The sequence below is a fragment of the Sceloporus undulatus genome, chromosome 2 (genome assembly GCF_019175285.1).
Source record: "Sceloporus undulatus isolate JIND9_A2432 ecotype Alabama chromosome 2, SceUnd_v1.1, whole genome shotgun sequence".
NCBI classification, from domain to species: Eukaryota; Metazoa; Chordata; class Lepidosauria; order Squamata; family Phrynosomatidae; genus Sceloporus; species Sceloporus undulatus.
The window spans coordinates 310,742,844-310,762,326 of record NC_056523.1 but is presented as its reverse complement, the minus strand read 5'-3'; the positions used below and the strand labels follow the sequence as shown (position 1 = coordinate 310,762,326).

Genomic DNA, 19,483 nt, shown 5'->3' with positions numbered 1-19,483 from the left:
GGGGGGGGGGAACAACAGTCAATTAAAATACGGTGGCAAAAAAAATGGGGAGGGGTGAGCTGCCACCCAAAGAACTGCAATGTTTTTGCCAGGTACACCTTGAGGGGGCAGGAATTTCACAATTCCATAATTCTACCATATCAAGCATTATTTTCTTCTAATGAGTCATGTCTTCTCATGATATCACAGTCTCAGTTTAGCCATCTTGGTTTCTAGAGAGAAGCATACACTACCACTTTCATTCATGTGTGGACACCAACAATGTCATTCTGTGCTAAAAATCAAAAACATGTTTAAGAAAAAAAGGACGACGATTATATATTTGAGTTTAGCAACAGGCTTGTGAGAAAAGAACATCAAGATACCATGGTAGGCAGCTCCATCCACAACACCTTATCTAAGGCCTGAAACATACAGGCCAAAAGAAGCAGCTTCTGGCCACTTTGGGGGCATGGGGTTTACATGATGCACCCCCCCCCAAAAAAAGTGGCCAGACACTGTTTTGAGGCTGCCAAAGACAGCCATGTGCTTCTCTCCTTAGTTACTAATATCACTTGTGTATTTGAAGAAAAAACTAATGACAAATTGAGGCAGGTGTAACTTGCACCAAAGTTCTGTTGCTTCCTTATATGAAACCTGTGCTAATATGGGATTAGTGTGTTGGAAATTAATACAAATTATACAGAAAATCAGACTGCAAAAAGAAATCACTCAGGTGGGGCTGCCTACTCCAGGCGGAAAAATTCCGGTATCTTCATTTCCTCCCCTTGCTCACCTGGAAGATGCTTCCTAGAAGATGTTTTCCTGAATCAGAAGCTGAGGGCTATGGTCAGGTAATCTTATTTCCACTATAATTGCCAGCCATCTGTATTCTCTGCTCAGTTGCCAAACTCTGAAACTTCACAGAATAAGACTGAAGGCCTAGGTTTCCATAGGAGTTTCAACAGAAGGGCATGCAGATGACACCAAGTAGCTAATACCCCAGAGGAGAGCATCAAAATTCAAAATGACCTTAATTAGAAAACTGGGCCAAAACTAAAAAAAAAAAATGAATTTCAACAGAAACACATGTAAGATATTGCACTTAAGCAGAAAAAAATGAAATGCATAGATGTAGGATGAGGGACACCTGGCTTAACATGACTGCATGTGAAAGGGATCCAGGAATCCTAGTAGACCACAAGTTGAACATAAGTCAACAGTGTGATTCTAGGCTAAATCAATAGAGGTATAGTGTCTAGATCAAGAAACGTAATAGTGCCACTCAATTCTGCTTTAATCAGGCCTCACTTGGAATACTGTGTCCAGTTCGGGCACCACATCAACATCAAAATTGATGTTGACAAGCTGGAGTATGTCATAACCAACATGGGATGCAAGCCATACCCCAAGATTACTAGGAACAGCTAGCTCCCCCCAAATGTATTTTGAAACAGGCTGTACTGTACTATTTATACAGAAATACTGAGAGGAACAGTTGGCCCTGAAAACACTGCACCGAAAGGAAGCAAAGCAGTCTACGGTATAAACATGCCACAAGTGCCTGTGGATAAATATTATAAAATATATTTGCAATGAGCGAGAAACATCCTGGAATGGGGCGACTGAAAATTATCCTTCCACAGAAGCTTTCATAGGTACAGTAGAATCTATTAAAGCAGCATTTAATATTGTGCCAAACTGAATTAAACATCATATAGTCAACTCACGGAGGTTTCTATTCCGTTCATAAAGCAAATGCTCTTTTCAGAGGATATACTAAATCATAGACACTTTACCTTGGCTGTGCAAGAGAGCTACTGCCTCCACACTACTCTGTCCCTCTACAGAGTCCAGAGCTATGGAAGAAAATGAAAGGTCTGGGAACCAAGCTTTATGAGGACAGACTTAGGAAGCAGGGCATGTTTAGCTTGGAGAAGAGAAAACTGAGAGGTGACAGAGTGGGTGTGTTTAAATATTTGAGAAATGTCACATAGGAGAAGGAGCAAGCTTGTTTTCTGATGCTCCTGAGACTAGAACACTAACCAATGCATTCAAATTACATGAAAAGAGATTTCATCTAAACACTGGAAATTACTGTTTTCACTCCTCTTGTAGCTCAAATTGATTAATCATCAATTTGTTCCTTCATGCAACTCCTGGGTACATGCTATTCTGCTTACAAACAATCCAAAATACAGCCAGCCCTCCATTTTCGCTATGATTCTATGTTGGCAATCTGGATCACAACAGTTTCTCAATAAGCAGTGAACTATCTAAAATATGCAATTTGTGCTCATGGGATGTCAAGAAGTCATCAGCAGACCAAAGCTTCTATGGGAATGAGCATCTACACATTTATTGAGACAAATAAATCTAACTTAACCAAGGAGGCACACTAAAAGAAAGATGAACTGAGCCCATGGGGAAGTAGAATAAGACATCATCTTAAAATATATTTTAAAACTCCTTCTTTGCAAAGGATCTTCCTGGAAGATCTGGAGCCTTCCGTTATGAAGTTGGACAGCTGTTTGAAATGCACACAGATGAACTTAATTAAATTACTTATGGGACTTCTGTAGACAGTGGGTTGCACAAGAACTTATTTGGATGTCACAACAAAGAAGGTGAAAACTTGTGGAATCAACAAGTGCCATTTTGGTTTTGGCATTCTCTGAAGATGCCAGCCACAGATGCTGGCGAAACGTCAGGAATAAACTCTTCTAGAACATGGCCACATAGCCCGAAAAACCTACAAAAAACTATTTTGGTTTTGTTTATTTAACTTTTACACAATAAAAATACTTTGCACCTTCACAGTGTTGAGTGTCTTATTTCAACTCCAGGTTTTCAAAGACATGTGGAAAATTCAAGTGATATGTGTGCATGAATACTTCTGCAAGGCACTATATATCAAGCCCAGGTTCTCAACCCACCCCACCAAGGCCTTCAGAGCTATCCTGTAGTTCTTTGATTGGCATTCTTCCCTCAGCTTTAACAGTGCAGTCCTAAACATGTCTCAAATGAAAGTTCCACTGAAATCACCAAGGATTGCTGTCACAGAAGTAGGTAACTTCCCTACTTTAAAGGTAAACTAGCAACCTGCACAGAGAAAGGTGGGATATTAAATAAACAAACATCCACTTCTGAGCTAGGTTCAAGACGTGTGTGGCAATGTAACTACTCCTCGTCAATCAGATATTAGTGTGTGTGTGTGTGTGTGTGTGTCTGTCTGTCTGTCTGTCTGTCTGTCTGTCTTCTACAAGGATCAACTTCTTTGTTTCAAACTACCACTCACAGGTACAAGAATGTCAGAAAGTACCCTCTTAGTCTTTCCTCAATAAGAGGTTACATGTTGGCTGTAGCAACAAAAGAAATGGAAGTGAGATCTGACAGAAGAGGTCAAGTTGCATTATTGTATTAGCCTGTTCTCTAGCATGCAAACCAGGCCTAAAGGTGTACCTACATTGGCTACTTAATCTGGGGCCACTCTGGAGTATTATGCCCCAGACCAACCATGATGGCAGCCACACACACCAGGCTGAAGTTGGTGTAACGCCACATCTTTGTGTACGTGGGCCAGCACCACATCTGCCCCACTGGCCTGTCCTCCTTGTTGCTGCCACTTCCTTATGGGCAGAAACTCCCTGCAACAACCTGCCTGGCATGACATTGATTCTGCTGAGGTCGGAATGGGGCAATCTGTCATGTGATCAACAAAGAAGGCATCGCTTAACTTCTTCCTCATTGATTGCCGGGGCACAAGGCACGACGTTCTGACCTCAGAAGAAGCAATGGCACACCAGGCAGGAGCTCCATGTAGGACAACCCTCTATGTCCTCATCCTACTCTCCTCTATCATTCTGGTTACTTTGCAAATTGCTCATTTTATCATTTAAAATATAATTAACTGAAAGCTTTATTTTGAAGGGGGAAATGCTCAAAAGCCCTCTATCTGTAATACTTATTAATTAAGCTACCACATGTGCATTTTAATATTATTAAAAAAAACCCAAGAAGGTATGTTTAACAGAATGGGCACGAAGCTCAGCTGTTTAAATTACAGAAGCATCAACTTTTTAAAAAGCAATAATGGTGGAGAGAAGGGAACAAGTTTATTTCCAAATTGCTTTCTTTTTTAACACGATACTCTCTAGTTTACACAGTTTAATTAAATGTGACCCACCAAGCCGGCATAGAAGCTACCCAATTACCAGTAAGTGTAGATTGTAAACCTCTGAGCATAGGATCTTGGTATTTTTGGGTTTATGCACCATTATCCTGTCTATATGCATTGACCCTTCTCCTCTATAGTTCCAACAGAGGATTTTACAGTGAGCTCTTGCTATCTGCAGGGGTTTGGTTCCAGGACCCTCTGTAGATACCAAAATCAGTGGATGCTCAAGTCCCATTAAATAAAATGACATAGCAAAATGGTGCCCCTTATATAAAATGGAAGAATCAAAGCTTGCTATTTGAAATTTATCATTTTTAAATATTTTCAAGCTGTGGATAGTTGAATTTGTGAATAAAAAAATCTATGTATATGGAAGGCCAACTGCATAAGCTAACAAAGGCGCTTTACAGACCGCCCAAAAGGGCGAATTGCCGGCACCGGTGTTTGCTGCGCCATGGAACCGCACCGGACAAACCGTGCGATTCCTTGGCGCAGCAAAAAGAACCCACAAAAAGCAGGTTCTTTTTGCAGTGCAGTAATGACACCACAAGGCACCAATGGTGCACTTGTGGCATCATTTCCACACCGCGACGTCTGGACGCTAAGCGTCCGCTACATCAAAATGGCGGTGCCCATGTAGAATGGGCGCCGCCATTTTGCACGTGCTTGGCACATACTAGGGTTAGGGCATCAAGAAAGGACGCCCTTTCGTAACCCTAGTACGTGCCGAGCATGTACTATTGGCACGTCTGGAACGCGCCAAAGGTTCTCCTAAGTATCTCCTACTGCACTATGCCTGCAACAGGGTCTCTCTGTCGCTGCACTTGTGACACAAGATAGAATAAATTCTGAGCCTGTTTTCTGGATTTTATGATTGCTTTGGCCTTCTGAGGAGAGAAGAGCAGAAGCTGGTGACAAGCCTGTTTCAGCTGCCATTGCTCTCGCCTCTGAGGGAGAAAACAGCAGCCAGGCACAGCTCCATCATGCTTTAGTTTAGCAGCAGGTGACAGGTCTTCCTTCCAACCACCATTTCTCTGGCCTCTGAAGGAGAGAGGAACAGCTAGGCACAACTCCATCTTGTCTTTGCCCACTGGTTGTTAAGAGTTGCTCCCTCCAGATTCTAACTGCCATTGCTCTAGCCTCTGAGAAAGGGAACAACAACTTAATCCCCTTCCTCACTGCCATTTCCTTTTCCGTACATGTCCTGTCTTATTTAGACTGTAAGCCTGTGAGGCAGGGAACTATCAACAGTTTATAAACTACCCGAGAGCCTTTTTGTCTGAAAGGCAGGATATACTGTATATACTCATGTATAAGTCTAGAAATTTAGGTCAAAAAATTGACCCAAAAAAACTGACTCGACTTATCCACGGGTCAATGTAAATACTGTATCTTAACTCTTATTTAAAAGAAGGAACCATCTTCTGATGGAAAGCAAGAGTATAATATGTGAAGCACTGACCCCCTCTACTCTCTCATCCATCCAGTCTTAAGAATAAGCACATGGAGTTCATTTTATAAGTTCTTTGACATTGTTTTGCTTTGCTTCATCCTTTAGATCCTTTGCTATATGCCCCTAAGTTTTACCCTCGACTTATCCACGGGTCATAGCAAAGTCCATAATTTTGGCCCCAAAACTTGCCCTCGACTTGTACGTGAGATTGACGTATAGTCAGGTATATACGGTAAATGTTCTAACTAAATAATAAACATCTCTCTTTACAAGGACTGCAATTTTTTTTCTAAAATGGCAAATTCACATTTAGAGGATGATTTTTTTTTTAAAAAAAAACTTGGTTACTGAAATAAAAGCTCCCACTTGTTTTGAGTAGATATAAGTTCAACCTGAGTAGCCTAATAGATTTTTTTAAATACTAAGATTTGAACATGAGCTAATATAGCTGCAATAAAACTTGCTGTGGTCTTGATGTAAGGGATTTCTCACTTCAGTAGATCCATCTGTAAAATGGGAGTAATGTTTTGTGTAGACAACAGATAAAATAAAGTAAAGCAAGCAACTTGCAGGTTAAAATGTTGGCAGCATTACTACTACTAATATTCACATATGCGTTAAAAACATAAAATCCAAAGTCACCTTCCTTTCTTAAAACCACTCTTGCTGAATTCAATTCACCTTGAATCCCATTGTGGAAGAAAGGTGAGATATAAATAAATAAATATGTAGAACAACGTACCACTGATGAACTGCTCATAAAATTGTGGTTCAAGAGCACCAACAGCCATGTACTTCCCATCTGAAGTCTTATATGTTTCATAAAAAGGAGCACCACTGTCCAGCAGGTTCTCCCCACGAGGTCTGTTCCAAAGACCCAGGTTTTGTGATTTCCACAAAAAGGAGCTTAGGTATGCTGCACCTTCCACCTTAAAGATATAATAAAAATCCATATTAAATGGGTAAAATTATATAGAAAATAATGTTAATAGGAACAGAACCATTTCTCCACTAGACATTTCTTCAACACTTTAATCTGACAAGAAATTCTTTTTTGCTTTTTTGACCTTTCCCCAGAGTCCACCTGAACTTTTTAAAAGTATATATTACTGTATATACTCAACTATAAATCAACCTCGTGTATAAGTCAAGGGCATGGATTTTGAAATGACCCATGGGTAAGTCAAGGTTAAAACATAAGGGCATGTAACAAAGGATCTGAAGGATGAAACAAAGGGAAATGATGCCAAAGAACTTACAAAATTCCAGCAGGCATAACTATTTGTACTCACACTAAAGTCTGGCCGAATAAGAGAGTAGAGCAGGTTCAGGGCTTCCAGGACAGATTATATTCTTGCCTTTCACCAAGGGATGGTTCCATTTTTAAATAAGAGTTAAAGTACAGTTCTTACATTGACCTGTGGATAAGTCAACTCAGGTTTTTGGGGCAATTTTTTGACTAAAGTTTTTAGGCTTATACATGAGTATATACAGTATTTTAAATCTTGTCTTTGAATATTCACAATGCTCTTTACTGGCTGCTAGCATTAAGTATAGTTGCTGTAGAAAAGACATGGGCCTAAATCTCTAGAGTATTGTTTCTGAATTAATTACATTTAGATACGTTGATTCATAATTAAGCAATGATTCATTGGGTCTACTGCACGACCACCAGGATTCCAGCCAAAAGGACAGTTGCTCCTTTTCAGCCTTAGTCAGCTGAAGCTTCAGCCAAAAACCATAAATGAACAACCTAATAACACACTGTGGTAAGAGTGACTCTTATGTAAGCTTTGAATTAACAAACCTTCCCAATTTAGGTTCTGAACACATGGCCCTGGGAAAGACACCCCAAAGGCGATAGTATGAATCAAAATTACCCTTCTAATCCCCCCCCCCCCCCCCAGAGTGGTGATACATACATCCAGGGATGATGCTTTCCTTCTTCTATCAGCCTCCACTTTTTTCATGATCTCCATTTTAGTAGCCAAATTTACAGATCTATCCTTTTTTTTTTTAATATGTTGGGGGTAGTTGGTGTGGCATGTTTCCCCCTTTACTCTCTGTTTTCTTCAAGCATGCTAAGTAAAGGAGGCAGCTACTGATTACCTTATCTGTCATAGGCAAGCACACACAACTACAGTAGGATTGCATAGAGTAGAATCCCATTCTTTCCTAGCTCTATTTCACTGTTAAACATAGACATGTGACTGCAACTTGACACTGAAAATGTGTGCTTCTCCATCCCTCCTTCACTATCCTCCCAAATGCTTAAAAAATATAGCCAGCTAGACAGATGACAAGCAAGAAGGGGAGACTGGACAGGTGGTGCATTGGTTAAATGCCTGCACTGCAGCCACTCACTCAAAACCGTAAGGTTGCGAGTTTAATACCAGCGAAAGGGCTCAAGCTTGACTCAGGCTTGCAACCTTCTGAGGTCGCTAAAATGAATACCCAGCTTGTTGGCGACAAAGAACTTACAGTTGTAAATCTGTTTAGACACCGTTAGTTCAGTATGAAGTGGTATATAAATGAAGCTGTTTGGTTTGTTTATTCCCCCCCCCCCCAGAATGTTTGTTAACTGAGGTATGCCTTTACTATATCAGCATGGAAATCCTAAGAAAAGCGGAGAGAAAAAGGTCATCCCTGGATGCATTTAAGAAGTGTTCCTTAGAATATTCAAAATGTTGTTGTTGTTGTTGTTGTTTACTTATGCAATGTATACCTGACTTGGTTGTTTCATTTCACATTTTCATATAGAGATTTGGAATAAAAGATTTGCTGAAACATGTAAAACTACAAATCTTCTTTGTGGTAAAGGAAACCTACCTCTGGTACCAAATTTTCTGTTACAAAAATAATGCCCAGCAACACACCCACTTTATTAGCTGATTTATACATATAATAGGCAACCCATTCCTTTTTTTAAAAAACATGTTCTGAGTTTTGTTGTTACAACTGTGGATTCTTCTGTCTGCTTTGCTTTGTCATGTAATTATTCAGTGCAGATTAATATTGAGCAAATCCAGGAAAAAGCATTTTGGATGGAACTAGAATAGACACCCTCACTCCAAAGAAAATTATTGCTAGAGTGTAATCTACAAAAAAACTGGTAATAAAATCATGACCAGGTGCACTGCTTTAGGATTACACTTACAGTACATCAATTTGTCATCAAAAGAACATGATGTCAAGAAATCTCCAAATAAGCAGCCGGCACAATAAATCTGAGTAAGCAGCTGACCTGACCACTTTACTCGTTTGACAGTACAGAATCTGACTAATGCACCTGAAGCCCATCTAGGGCTACATGTCACACCTAACAGATTACAGTCAGAATTGGATTAAGACACAAATTATAAGAATACAGGGCATTAGACACATGTTTCCAAGTGAGCACAGTTCCATCTGTCCTTTTAGAGTCTGTACTTTGTTTGTTCTTCAGCTTACCATACTTGAATCAATGACTTGTCCTTTTCCAGATTTAGTACGTTCATAGAGTGCCATAATGATGCCCATCGCACACATGACACCGCCACCAGCAAAATCAGCCAAAAGATTGGCTGGAGGATAAGGATTTTCATTTTTCCTGCCAAGCATCGACAAAACACCTAAATGGAATTAAGCACATTTTAAACTACATAGACAATGTAATAATGGTATTAGCATTCCTTATGCAATATCAAAATAAAGACAGTTAAGAAGACAATTAAGTTCTGACATCCAGCCTTTTCATTGACAAATCAATAACTACAGTTTGCTTCCTAAGTAACAGAAATTAAAAAGCAGCCTATCTAAATTAATTATCCTAATCAGTAGGCATGGTACATTTTTTGAAAATATAAAATATTACTGGTACTTTATTATGGTATTACAACACAACACATTACCAATCAACAGTGCAATCCTATGACCATCTAAAACATTATTTTTCTTCCTTACATTACCAGTTAAAGCTCTACCAATGCTTTTAAATACAATTCAATAATTAACCAATAAGAACATTTGGAACTATAAACCACCAGAAGAAAAGTCTAGTATTTTACAGTGAAAGAATTGCAAAGGTGGTTTGGTCTTGCCCAGTATTCTATATTATTACCATGTATCTAGGTTGGCTGCAATATGTCTTCAATCATTTAAAAGCCCCACCATGGCTGAGCAAACAAATGGGAATGGAATATCAGTTATCAAACTGGATATAGTTTAGCTAAAGAATACAGATTTATTATTTATTCTTTAGCTTAAAAAAAACCAAAGAAGAAATCTATTTTTAGCTAATAAAAAAAACTTTACATCAAAATCTAACTGGGAATTTTGTAATCAAGGTATGAAGCAACTACAGATTAATGTTATCTTCTATTATAGATTTGTGTTGCTCCATTATTAAAAGTAGAGTGTTTCAAAAGAGCCAAGAGAAAGATAAGTACAGATATACCTCAGTTAACAAAGCTTCTGAAAAAGAAGCTCCTTTTTACAAAATGTTTTTAAACCCATCCAAATCCTTTTTCCTCTTTTCCCTCTGTCCAGCTGGAAGATTTTTAGCAGCAGCAGCAGCACTGGGAGAATGTAAAAGAGGACTGCAGAAACACAAGCTGTACATACTGGGTTGCAGCAGAATATTTGCAGTAAACAATGCAATAAAGTTTAAGCTGGGAAAGAGTGATAATCCACTCTAACTGATCCTATTGTAACTTGAGTGCCTGCTATAACAAACAAGGTAAACTGCAGCTGTATCCAAAATCTCTTACTGTGTGTAGACAGCAAAACAGAGGAAAAAGGGGGGAAAGCAGATAAACCTGAATCACCAGGTGCCCGCAGCATATTGAAAACAAAAACAGTAAACCACAGATCTTTAAGGCTGGCCATTGAAATGGAAATCATAAGAAAAGTGGATTTTGGTGAAAGAAAAAAAAAAGGAATAGTTTTTTGTGGGTTTTTCGGGCTATGTGGCCATGTTCTAGAAGAGTTTCTTCCTGACGTTTCGCCAGCATCTGTGGCTGCCATCTTCAGAGGATGCTTGCCTGGTTGCTTCATTTCACATGTGCATAGTGTTTATTTTGGATTAAAAATTAGCTAAAACATGATGAACAGCTCTTCTTTTTTGTGGTGCAGGAACCTATCCCTACACCTTTCATGTTACCTTTGTCTCTGGCACTAAATTTTCCATTAAAAAAATAATGCCCAGGAATACATCTACTTCATTAACTGGTGTGTGGGTGGGTGTGTGTGGGTGTGGGTGTATTCATTCATTCTAGTTAAAGGACAATCTAACTTTATAATTCACATGTTCTATTGACCCAAAGGAATGCAATTTTTCTAGTACTTTCAGATGAGGAGTGATGTTCAGAAAGTAAATGAAGGAATGGCTGTGTCTACAGATTACATTCTGTTTGAAAAACATTTTATTTCTTGATTACAAAAGGGCCTGTTTTCAAAATTTATTATATGGTCTTGGAAATAAATAAACTTCAGGTTTGAGGTGTTACAACAGGGACAGAAGTGTTTCAAGAATGATGGGAAAGCATTTGTACAGACAGATTAGACTATGTCTAACCAGGTACAGTTTAAGATGCATCTTAATATGTGTATTTTATGTAATGATTGTGTTTTAACTATGTTATAACCCACCTCGAGCCGTGAGGAGAGACGGGTAAGCGATAAAATTGTTGTTGTTGTTGTTGTTGTTGTTATGTATTAGATGTTAATTCATGGGTTAATTTTATTAGGTACAGATGGTATCATACTCCAGTCAAAATATCTAAATTGTTTCCAACTATCTCTAAACTGTTGGCATAGCACTGTAGAAACAGTAATTGTACATTTTTAAAAATTATTTTTGGTGGTGCTGCCCTTTAATAAAGCAATGTTGAACCATGATTGTAATTACGATCAAGAAAATACCAGTGTGAATGTACAACTGCATCCAGTTACAATACTCAAAGTAGACACCCAAACTTATAGAATAATGGCTTTTTGATCGTTGTACATGTGCTATTCCCTAAAGTGTGGCAACAGACAAGCCTACAGCCAATCAACAGTACAAAAAACTGTGGGGAGATATGCTTATCATTTTTTTATTTAATAAAATACATATGTTGTACTCTGTATCACAAGATATCAGGGCAGTGTACAGATGGAATCAGTTTTAAATTATTTTGGACAATATAATATTTTTAAACATTAAGGAATAATATGAATAGTCACTCTAAAGCAAACTGAAACAAATTATAAAAGTTTAAAACTATGCATTTGCAGCCATATCCTGGCACCAGAAGGAAACTAGCATTAGCATGAATCAGGGTCCTTCCACAACTGGAACACCATAGAAGGAGCTCTCCCTTGTCCTCACATGATGTATTGTTCCCACTACTGCATAAAATCACAGTTTTTAAACTGTTGTGGAATGGCTGGTTGAATGCCCTTCCGTTCTTTAGGGAAGGATGGAATCTTCCCAATAATTAATGGAATTGAGATCCACTTGGTTTTTCCTCACAAATATTTAATTGTGAGTTGACCATATGGGCTATAATAACACAATATGGTTAATAATAATAATGGTACCCAATCTGTTTATGCCTTTTTTCCATATATTGATACTGGATATTTATGTATTGGTTTTATTTACCAGATTGCTTTGAATCTCAATAAAAACTGATACAGGGAGGGGGTGGTGTGTAAATATGTAAATATACTGTACTGAAAAGTAAGTCCCACTAAAAGTAAATCTCAACAGGGATTATTCCTAGAACAGTGTGCATAGAATCATAACCCAAAACATTTTGAGGTACAGTAACAAATATTTCAGGAATAACTGTGGACAGCTGGACTCTGATGTCCAAAGGTCAGTGCTCACCAGCAAAACTTTACCAACATGTCAAAAAGATGATATCACAATTAGGCATAAACTGGCTCATTTTCTCAGCTGGACAAATAGAGAAAATTTAGCACTGCTAAATTACAGTCAAGCACATCTGCATATACATATATATGCATGCATACCTGAAACCGCCAAATAGTTGATATCATGACCTGCCAACTTGGCATATTTTCCTGCATGGCCAAATCCAGTTAGCCTAGCATAGATGAGTCTGGGGTTATCCTGAAGGAGGATATCTGGAGAAAGACCCAGTTTTTCCATGACACCTGAACAGGAAGATAAAATTAAGAAGTTAGATCTGCAAGTGTAGATAGATTATAATGGCTGATTTGTCTCCTGGACAGATTTTGGCAGGTTTGGCCAGTTGTTTTAACACTGGTGCTCTATAATAGCATATTCCTGATAGCCAGTTGTTTGCTGCCATTCTTATTTTTAACTTTCAGGTAAGGCAGGCCAGGGTAGCACTGATGTAGAAAGAACAAGATGTACACGTCCTTTCCACATTCTGTTTCTATGCTTTTCTGCATGTCCAAAGTGGATCATCCACCTTCCAATTCCCCTATGGGGATACTCACAAGTTCTTGATTTAATAGCAAGCGCATTCCCATGGGGGAAGAGATGCAGAACTTTGACTTCAAACATGAGAAAGGAAGGCAGACAGCAGAAGCGAAGCCATTTCTACTTCCTCCTACTTGCTCTCTATGTGGCTTTTGACATTTCACACAAATGGAAGCAGACTGAATACTAGTCAAGCTTCTCTTTCCTACAACTTGCAAAGCCTATAACTTTCATCACTTGCCCATATGATGAAAAAGCCAATTAAAAATGTGCAAGAGAACAGGCTATGTATGTAAGAGATGTAACCGTTACTGCAAATATTTCTTTACACAAACAATTTGAAGGACAAACAGAAAATTGTAGGGGTTGCATCTGTGAGTAAAAGGAAAAACCTGATGCAACTTTTCTAATTGCAAAAGTATCTGTTCCAAACTTTCAGGTGTCACGCCATCAGATATTAAACTGACAAACAAATAAACCACCTCCGCACTGAACCAGCTGAACGAATTCCACACCCGAAAGAAAGCTCTCCTGTGTGTGTGTGTGTGCGCGCCTTAATGACACCTGTTGACTCATGGTAACTCCTTGAACTTCATAGTTTTTTGTGGGTTTTTCGGACTATGTGGCCATGTTCTAGAAGTTCATTGGGTTTTCTTAGGCAAGACATACTCAGAAATAGTTTGCCAGTTCCTTTCTTTGAAATAAAGCCTACAGCACCTGGTATTCTTGGAGGGTCTCCCATCCAAGTACTTACCAGTGCTAACTGCTTTAGCTTCCAAGATGAGACAGGATCTGGTGCTTTTAGGTTATTAGGCCCTTCCCTTTAAAGATATAAACAACGTGGGTTCCAGGTATGTGGGAAATTGCCTAATTAATCTACCTGTGAAATGAAATCACTGAACAAATTTCATCTTCCAGTGCTTCAACCAACATAGGTTAGGCAGATGGAAGACAGTATTTTCAGATGTAGCACCCCAGGTATATAAAATGTCCTCCCTGAGGATCTGCATTTATGCCAACAGAGGAAACTCCTTTATACTGAATAAGGTCTATTTATGACACTTCGGCTTAAGCAGAGCAGCAGCAGCTTTTCAGGTTTTCAGTCAGCAGCCTTCCTCTTCTGTCTGGAGACGCTAGGGATTAAATTTGGGATGCTCTGTATGCAGAGCATATTCTTCTTGAAAGTCCAAGCAAAAACTCTTTTTAAAAAAATCAACCAAATTTAAAATTCTGTTAGGGACTTCAGCTGACTTATCTGCCATTGGTATTGTTGTATGGTGTTGTGATCTATCACTGGGTTTTAATCTATTGAAAACAGCACCAGAATACAGAAAGGGAATGACACTCTATTCAGAAATGGGAATAAAGCAGCCCTCCAGATGTTGGACTGCATGTCCCAGCAGTCCTAGCCACCATAGTCTGTGGTGAAAAAAGCTGAAAACTGCAGTCCAACATTATCTGGAGGGTCGTGTGAGTGCCACCCCTGCAATAAATGCTATAAATAAATGTTATAAACACTGGGTTAATGGAACTCTTGTGAGACTATCCCTTTCCTAAGGGCAGTACTGAATGATAGGAACAAGTAGTTCCACACCATTTCCAACACAGATTGGGAAAGAAGAGTTCCTACCAATGCCCTGACTGGAGTGAGGATTTTTGGGAGCTGTAGTCCAACAATCTAAAGGTTCAAAGCTCACATCCCAAAACTGGCTGAACTAGGAGGCATGCAAAGGGGCCTGCACAGCTTTCAGTGGCGGAGAGGAGGCCTGTCACAGCAAAAGTTGGAAACAGAAGAGTAGAAAAGCAGTAAAAGACACTACACAGCTGTATCATTAGGGTCCCATCCTGTGGAATCCTGGGATTTGCAGTTTAGAAAGGTTGCTGCCACACAGCAGAATTAATGCAAATTGACAGTGCTGTAATTGTCATGGCTCCATTCTATGGAATCCTGGGATTTGTAGTCCACTGTGGCACCAGAGCTACCTGACAGAGGCTGCATCCACACTACAGAAACAATCTGATTGAACACCACTTTTAATTGAAATGGCTCCATGTTATGGAATCCTGGGATTTGTAGTTTGCTGTGGCACCAAAGCTCTCTGATAGAGGCTGCATGATCCCCACTGAATAATCTGGTTTGACACTACTTTCAACAGCCCTGGCTCCATGCTGTGGAACCCTGGGTTTTGAAGTCTGCCATGGCACCAGAGCTCTCTGAAAGAGAAGGCTTTTGGTATATTATACAACATATTATATTGTATAATATATTATATTAACTATAATATATTTTAATAACTATAATATAATAGCTATATATAGTATAATATATATATATATTATATAGAGTATAATTCTGGAAAACTTTATTTTTTGAGAGACAATTTAGCCTCTCAGGATTCCCTTGCACTGACCATATATAATATATATAATTATCATTATATATAATTAATTACTTTTATATATATATATATATATATACACACACCCACACACAGTGTGTGTGTGTATGTATGTGTAAATTGTGTGTGTGTGTAATTATTATATTATTAGATATTTCTTTCTCATATTATATCTATTGGAGCCACTGAAGAGCACGAAGAACAACAACAAATAATATAATATAGAAGATAACTGAATTAAATATAATATATAATCCGAAGGCATCTATGAACTATAAGCAAACAAAGTCTTACGGGCCATGCGCAAAAGGAGGACGTTTTGAGGGTCCAAAACCACGCTGCAGAAATGCTCCAGGTCGAACCCGCTTTAACCGCCCTGGCTTAGTAGTGCCAGGAATCTGGAAGTGTAGTTTCTGTGAGAGACTTAGCCTTCTTGGGTCCAAAACCACACTGCTGCAGGATGAAACAACAGTTTCAGCCTGAGGCTGCTTTTGGCTCCAGTGCCAGGGAATCCGGGAAGTGTAGTTTCTGGTGGCCCAGAGCTCTGCCTGATGTCTTCTCAAACACTACAGTTCCGCGGCTCATAATCAGGCGCCAGGGCAGTCGGAGCGGCCTCGAAATGGGGTTGTTGTTATTCCTAGCCGCGCGGGGGTCCTGAGAGCGGCACCTGGGCGGAAGGGCTCCAGAGGCACGTCGGCCCGTCGGCAGAGGCGCCTGAGGGCCTGGGCGCCCTGGCGGCGCGTGAGGTCAGGGCCAGCGAGCGCTTCCGCGGCCCTGGACGGCTGCGCCGGAGAAGGCCGCCGGGGAGGGCCGGTCCACACGCGCACCAACGCCCCCCGAGTCGCCAGCCACCAGGCCGCATAGGGGGCCGGCGCCAGCCCCCGCCAGCTCCAGCACCACGCACGTCCCGCCGCCCCCCAGCAAGCCAGCACCACGACAATCGGCCCGAGAAATAGAGGGAGGCCGCCAGGGAGGGAGGAAGGAAGGCCCAGCGCCAGCGCCGCCTCCTCCGCCTCGCCTCAGGCCGAAGTCAGATATTCCGCCGCCACAACAGGCCCCTGTCTGCACTTCTTCTTCTTGTGTTTGTTTGCGGGGGGGCTTCAAAGCCTTTCTGTACACACACACACACACACTTAGATATATTACACATGTATACATTCACAGTGGGTGGGTGGATATGTAAGAGGGTATAGATATTCCACATCGTATCTGTGACGGTAGCCCTGTGTAGGTGGGATACACTCAGGGACGGAGTACTGCCAAAAGGTCTGCACTCTCAAGTTTTCCCAGTTATTATTCTAGACCACATGGGTAGGCAACCTTTTTGAGCCGGGGGCCGTTGCTGTCCCGCATCAGAACAACTGGGGGGCCGAAGCAAAAAATAAATAAGTAAATAATTTCCTTATAAAAAATTAAATATTAAATAAACCAGGACAAATGTAGGACAACATTTTCAAATGGAACACACGTTTTTTAAAAAATGGAGGAAACATATGAAAAAATTTTGCTGATTTTTTAAAAAATGTTAAATATAATGCATGTTTCTGAGGTTTCCTATAGACAATATTGCCCCCCAAAGGCCCCGGCGGCAATCGGTGCAGGAATGGGCTGGGGCCGGTCCCAAGGGCCTTCGCCGGGCCACATCCAGCCACAGGCCGCAGGTTGCCTACCCCTGTTCTAGAGCCTTTCCCAGCCTCACTGCGCGGCGCAGAATGGACATTTTTGTGCATTCGCAGAGGCCTTCGAAGAAACACGTACCGAGGAAAGCCATCCGGTCCATATCTAGATTGTGTGTTTTATATACGTGTGTGGTGTGGTGTAGGGTATATCTAATCTATCTATAAATTGGTGGAAGGCATACATGTGGATATATCTATATTTACATATATTGTAACAGTTGGCCCATCCTAAGTCGTGGATCGGAAGATCTGCAGCCTCGATTATTGCACAGAGGGGTGACCTCCGTCATTTCAACAGAAATCAGAGTTGGAAGGACGCCGCAAGAAGGCCCCCAGTCCAACACCGTTGATTCTTATTCTAGCATGCAGGAAATCTCAATCAAAAGCAATCCCCTACAGATGCCATCCAGCCTCTGCTTAAAAACCTCTAAGGAAGAGACGTTACATGCCTGGTGCATGCACACAGCAAATGGCACAGGGGCGCACGCCTAGTCAGCTTGAATACTGTGAGCCTACATTTTCAACAGGAGGCTCCAGAATGGATCCCTCACGCAGAGGCCAACTGTATGTCTATTCCATGGTATATTGTGAGCATATACATGTTTGTGTGTGTGTGCGTAGTGTGTGTGTATCTCTATATATAGATAATAGAGTGTGTGTGTGTATTGTAATTGTGAATGCAGACATGTGTATTTATCTATATTGAGTATATATGTGTGGATATACATGTCCTGGCAGTGTTGAGCACAGAGTGGCACTTGGAGAGGACGCTAGAGATCCTAGAGGGGTATTCTCTTAGGTAAAATGTACTGTTTTTTGTTATTTGTGGTTTTTGTCCACATTCACGGGGGTCCTGTGCCCCTGACTCCAGCAAATGTGGAGGGATGAGTGTAATAGAGATATATTGTATATATGTGTGTGTGTGTTGTGTGTTTTCAAACCTAACACAGGGTTTTGTGTGGTTTACATAGAAATGTAAAGGGCTGTCCAAGGTGGGGGATGATGGATCATGAAGAGCTTAGTAATATGTGAAGTAATTGTTGGACTGCTGTAGGTTTTGCTGCGTGTTGTATGGTTTGATTTGGTTGGCTTTTGGGGTTAAATGTTTACACACAATATGATGCTGTTTTGTTTTAGTGTTTGAGCCAATGATACCATGTATTAGAACAAACCGGATATCAGAAGTGCTTTTGAAGGGATAAGATGTATGCATTAGTGTGTTAAGATAAGTTAGTTGTATATATGGTTGGAGGTAGTTAAATAAAGGTTTGTTATTGTCTGATTATTTAATAATGGAAAAGTTTTTTGGGGGGGGGATTTGCTTACTATATATGTGATGTGGATGGGTAGAATGTGTTTGATTCATTCACTTACCGCTCTTATCAGTTTAATTCACTCGCTGTGGAAGAACGGGGATTTGGTGTGACTGTGGGATTGTGTGACACGGTTAGCCTGAGAACAAGAGACAGGTTAAAATGGGTTGCCAAATGTTCAAAGGGCCAATTATCTCAGGGGAGGGGGAACATGAGAACAACACATTTCTCCTGTGTGGAAAGAATGTGGGTGTTGTGAATGCTGCTGCTGTAAATAACATATTGGTGAGAAAATTGTCTTGTAGGACTATTAATTCAAGATTAATAGGGGGGGGGATTATTGGCAGTTTTAGAAGTAGGATCCTAAATGAACTGAATCATGCTTTTGGTGTGGTAAACTGTAAAATCGGATCCAACAATGCTAAAGTTCCTAGGCATGCCGGCTATGTTTCCTTTTCCCTTTCTTTCAATAAATCTGTCCGGAGAAACCTTCCCTGTGAGCTGGTTTATTGTCATGGAGGGAGAGGACTGAGCAGAGAACCTGACATCCTCTCCTCTGGAATCCTAGGCCTCTGGAGTCAGCGAAACGAGCTTTGCTCCCACCCTCAAAATGACACACCCCTCAGATAGTTAAGCGTAACCCATACTCTTACGGGCAGGTAATATCCCCAGTTGCATAAGTCACTAGAGTTTTTTGGTGTGGTTTTTTCCAGGCTATGTGGCCATGTTTCAGAAGAGTTTATAACTGACGTTTTCGCCAGCAAATCTTGTGGCTGCCATCTTAATATGCCAGCCAAAAAGGCTGGCGAACGTCAGGAATAAACTCTTATAGAACATGGCCACATAGACTAAAAAACCAAAAAAACTATGGATGCTGGCCATGAAAGCCTTCAACTTTCAAACATTGCATTAGTCAACTCCTCATAGGCAGCTTATCAAGTCAACTGTTTGTGTAAGCACAATTTGGCTGAAAACCCAGGATTGTTAACCATGCTTAGGTGTGGTTTTGCATTGCGATGTCAGGTTGGTGGGTCAGGGTAAAGTATTC

General features: G+C 40.4%; 1 protein-coding gene across 1 annotated transcript in view; it reads right to left on the bottom strand.

Annotated features, from left to right (window-relative positions):
• LOC121920693 (alpha-methylacyl-CoA racemase-like) overlaps positions 1-17,214 on the bottom strand; it is a 21,459-nt gene extending 4,245 nt beyond the window's left edge. The window contains exons 1-5 of the mRNA XM_042447843.1: positions 17,143-17,214; positions 16,111-16,225; positions 12,609-12,752; positions 9,060-9,220; positions 6,352-6,538 (exon numbers count right to left, since the gene is read on the bottom strand). Coding sequence (XP_042303777.1) covers positions 6,352-6,538; positions 9,060-9,220; positions 12,609-12,752; positions 16,111-16,225; positions 17,143-17,214 — 679 coding nt within the window. The remainder of the gene's footprint in view (positions 1-6,351; positions 6,539-9,059; positions 9,221-12,608; positions 12,753-16,110; positions 16,226-17,142) is intronic.
• Positions 17,215-19,483: the final 2,269 nt, after the last annotated feature.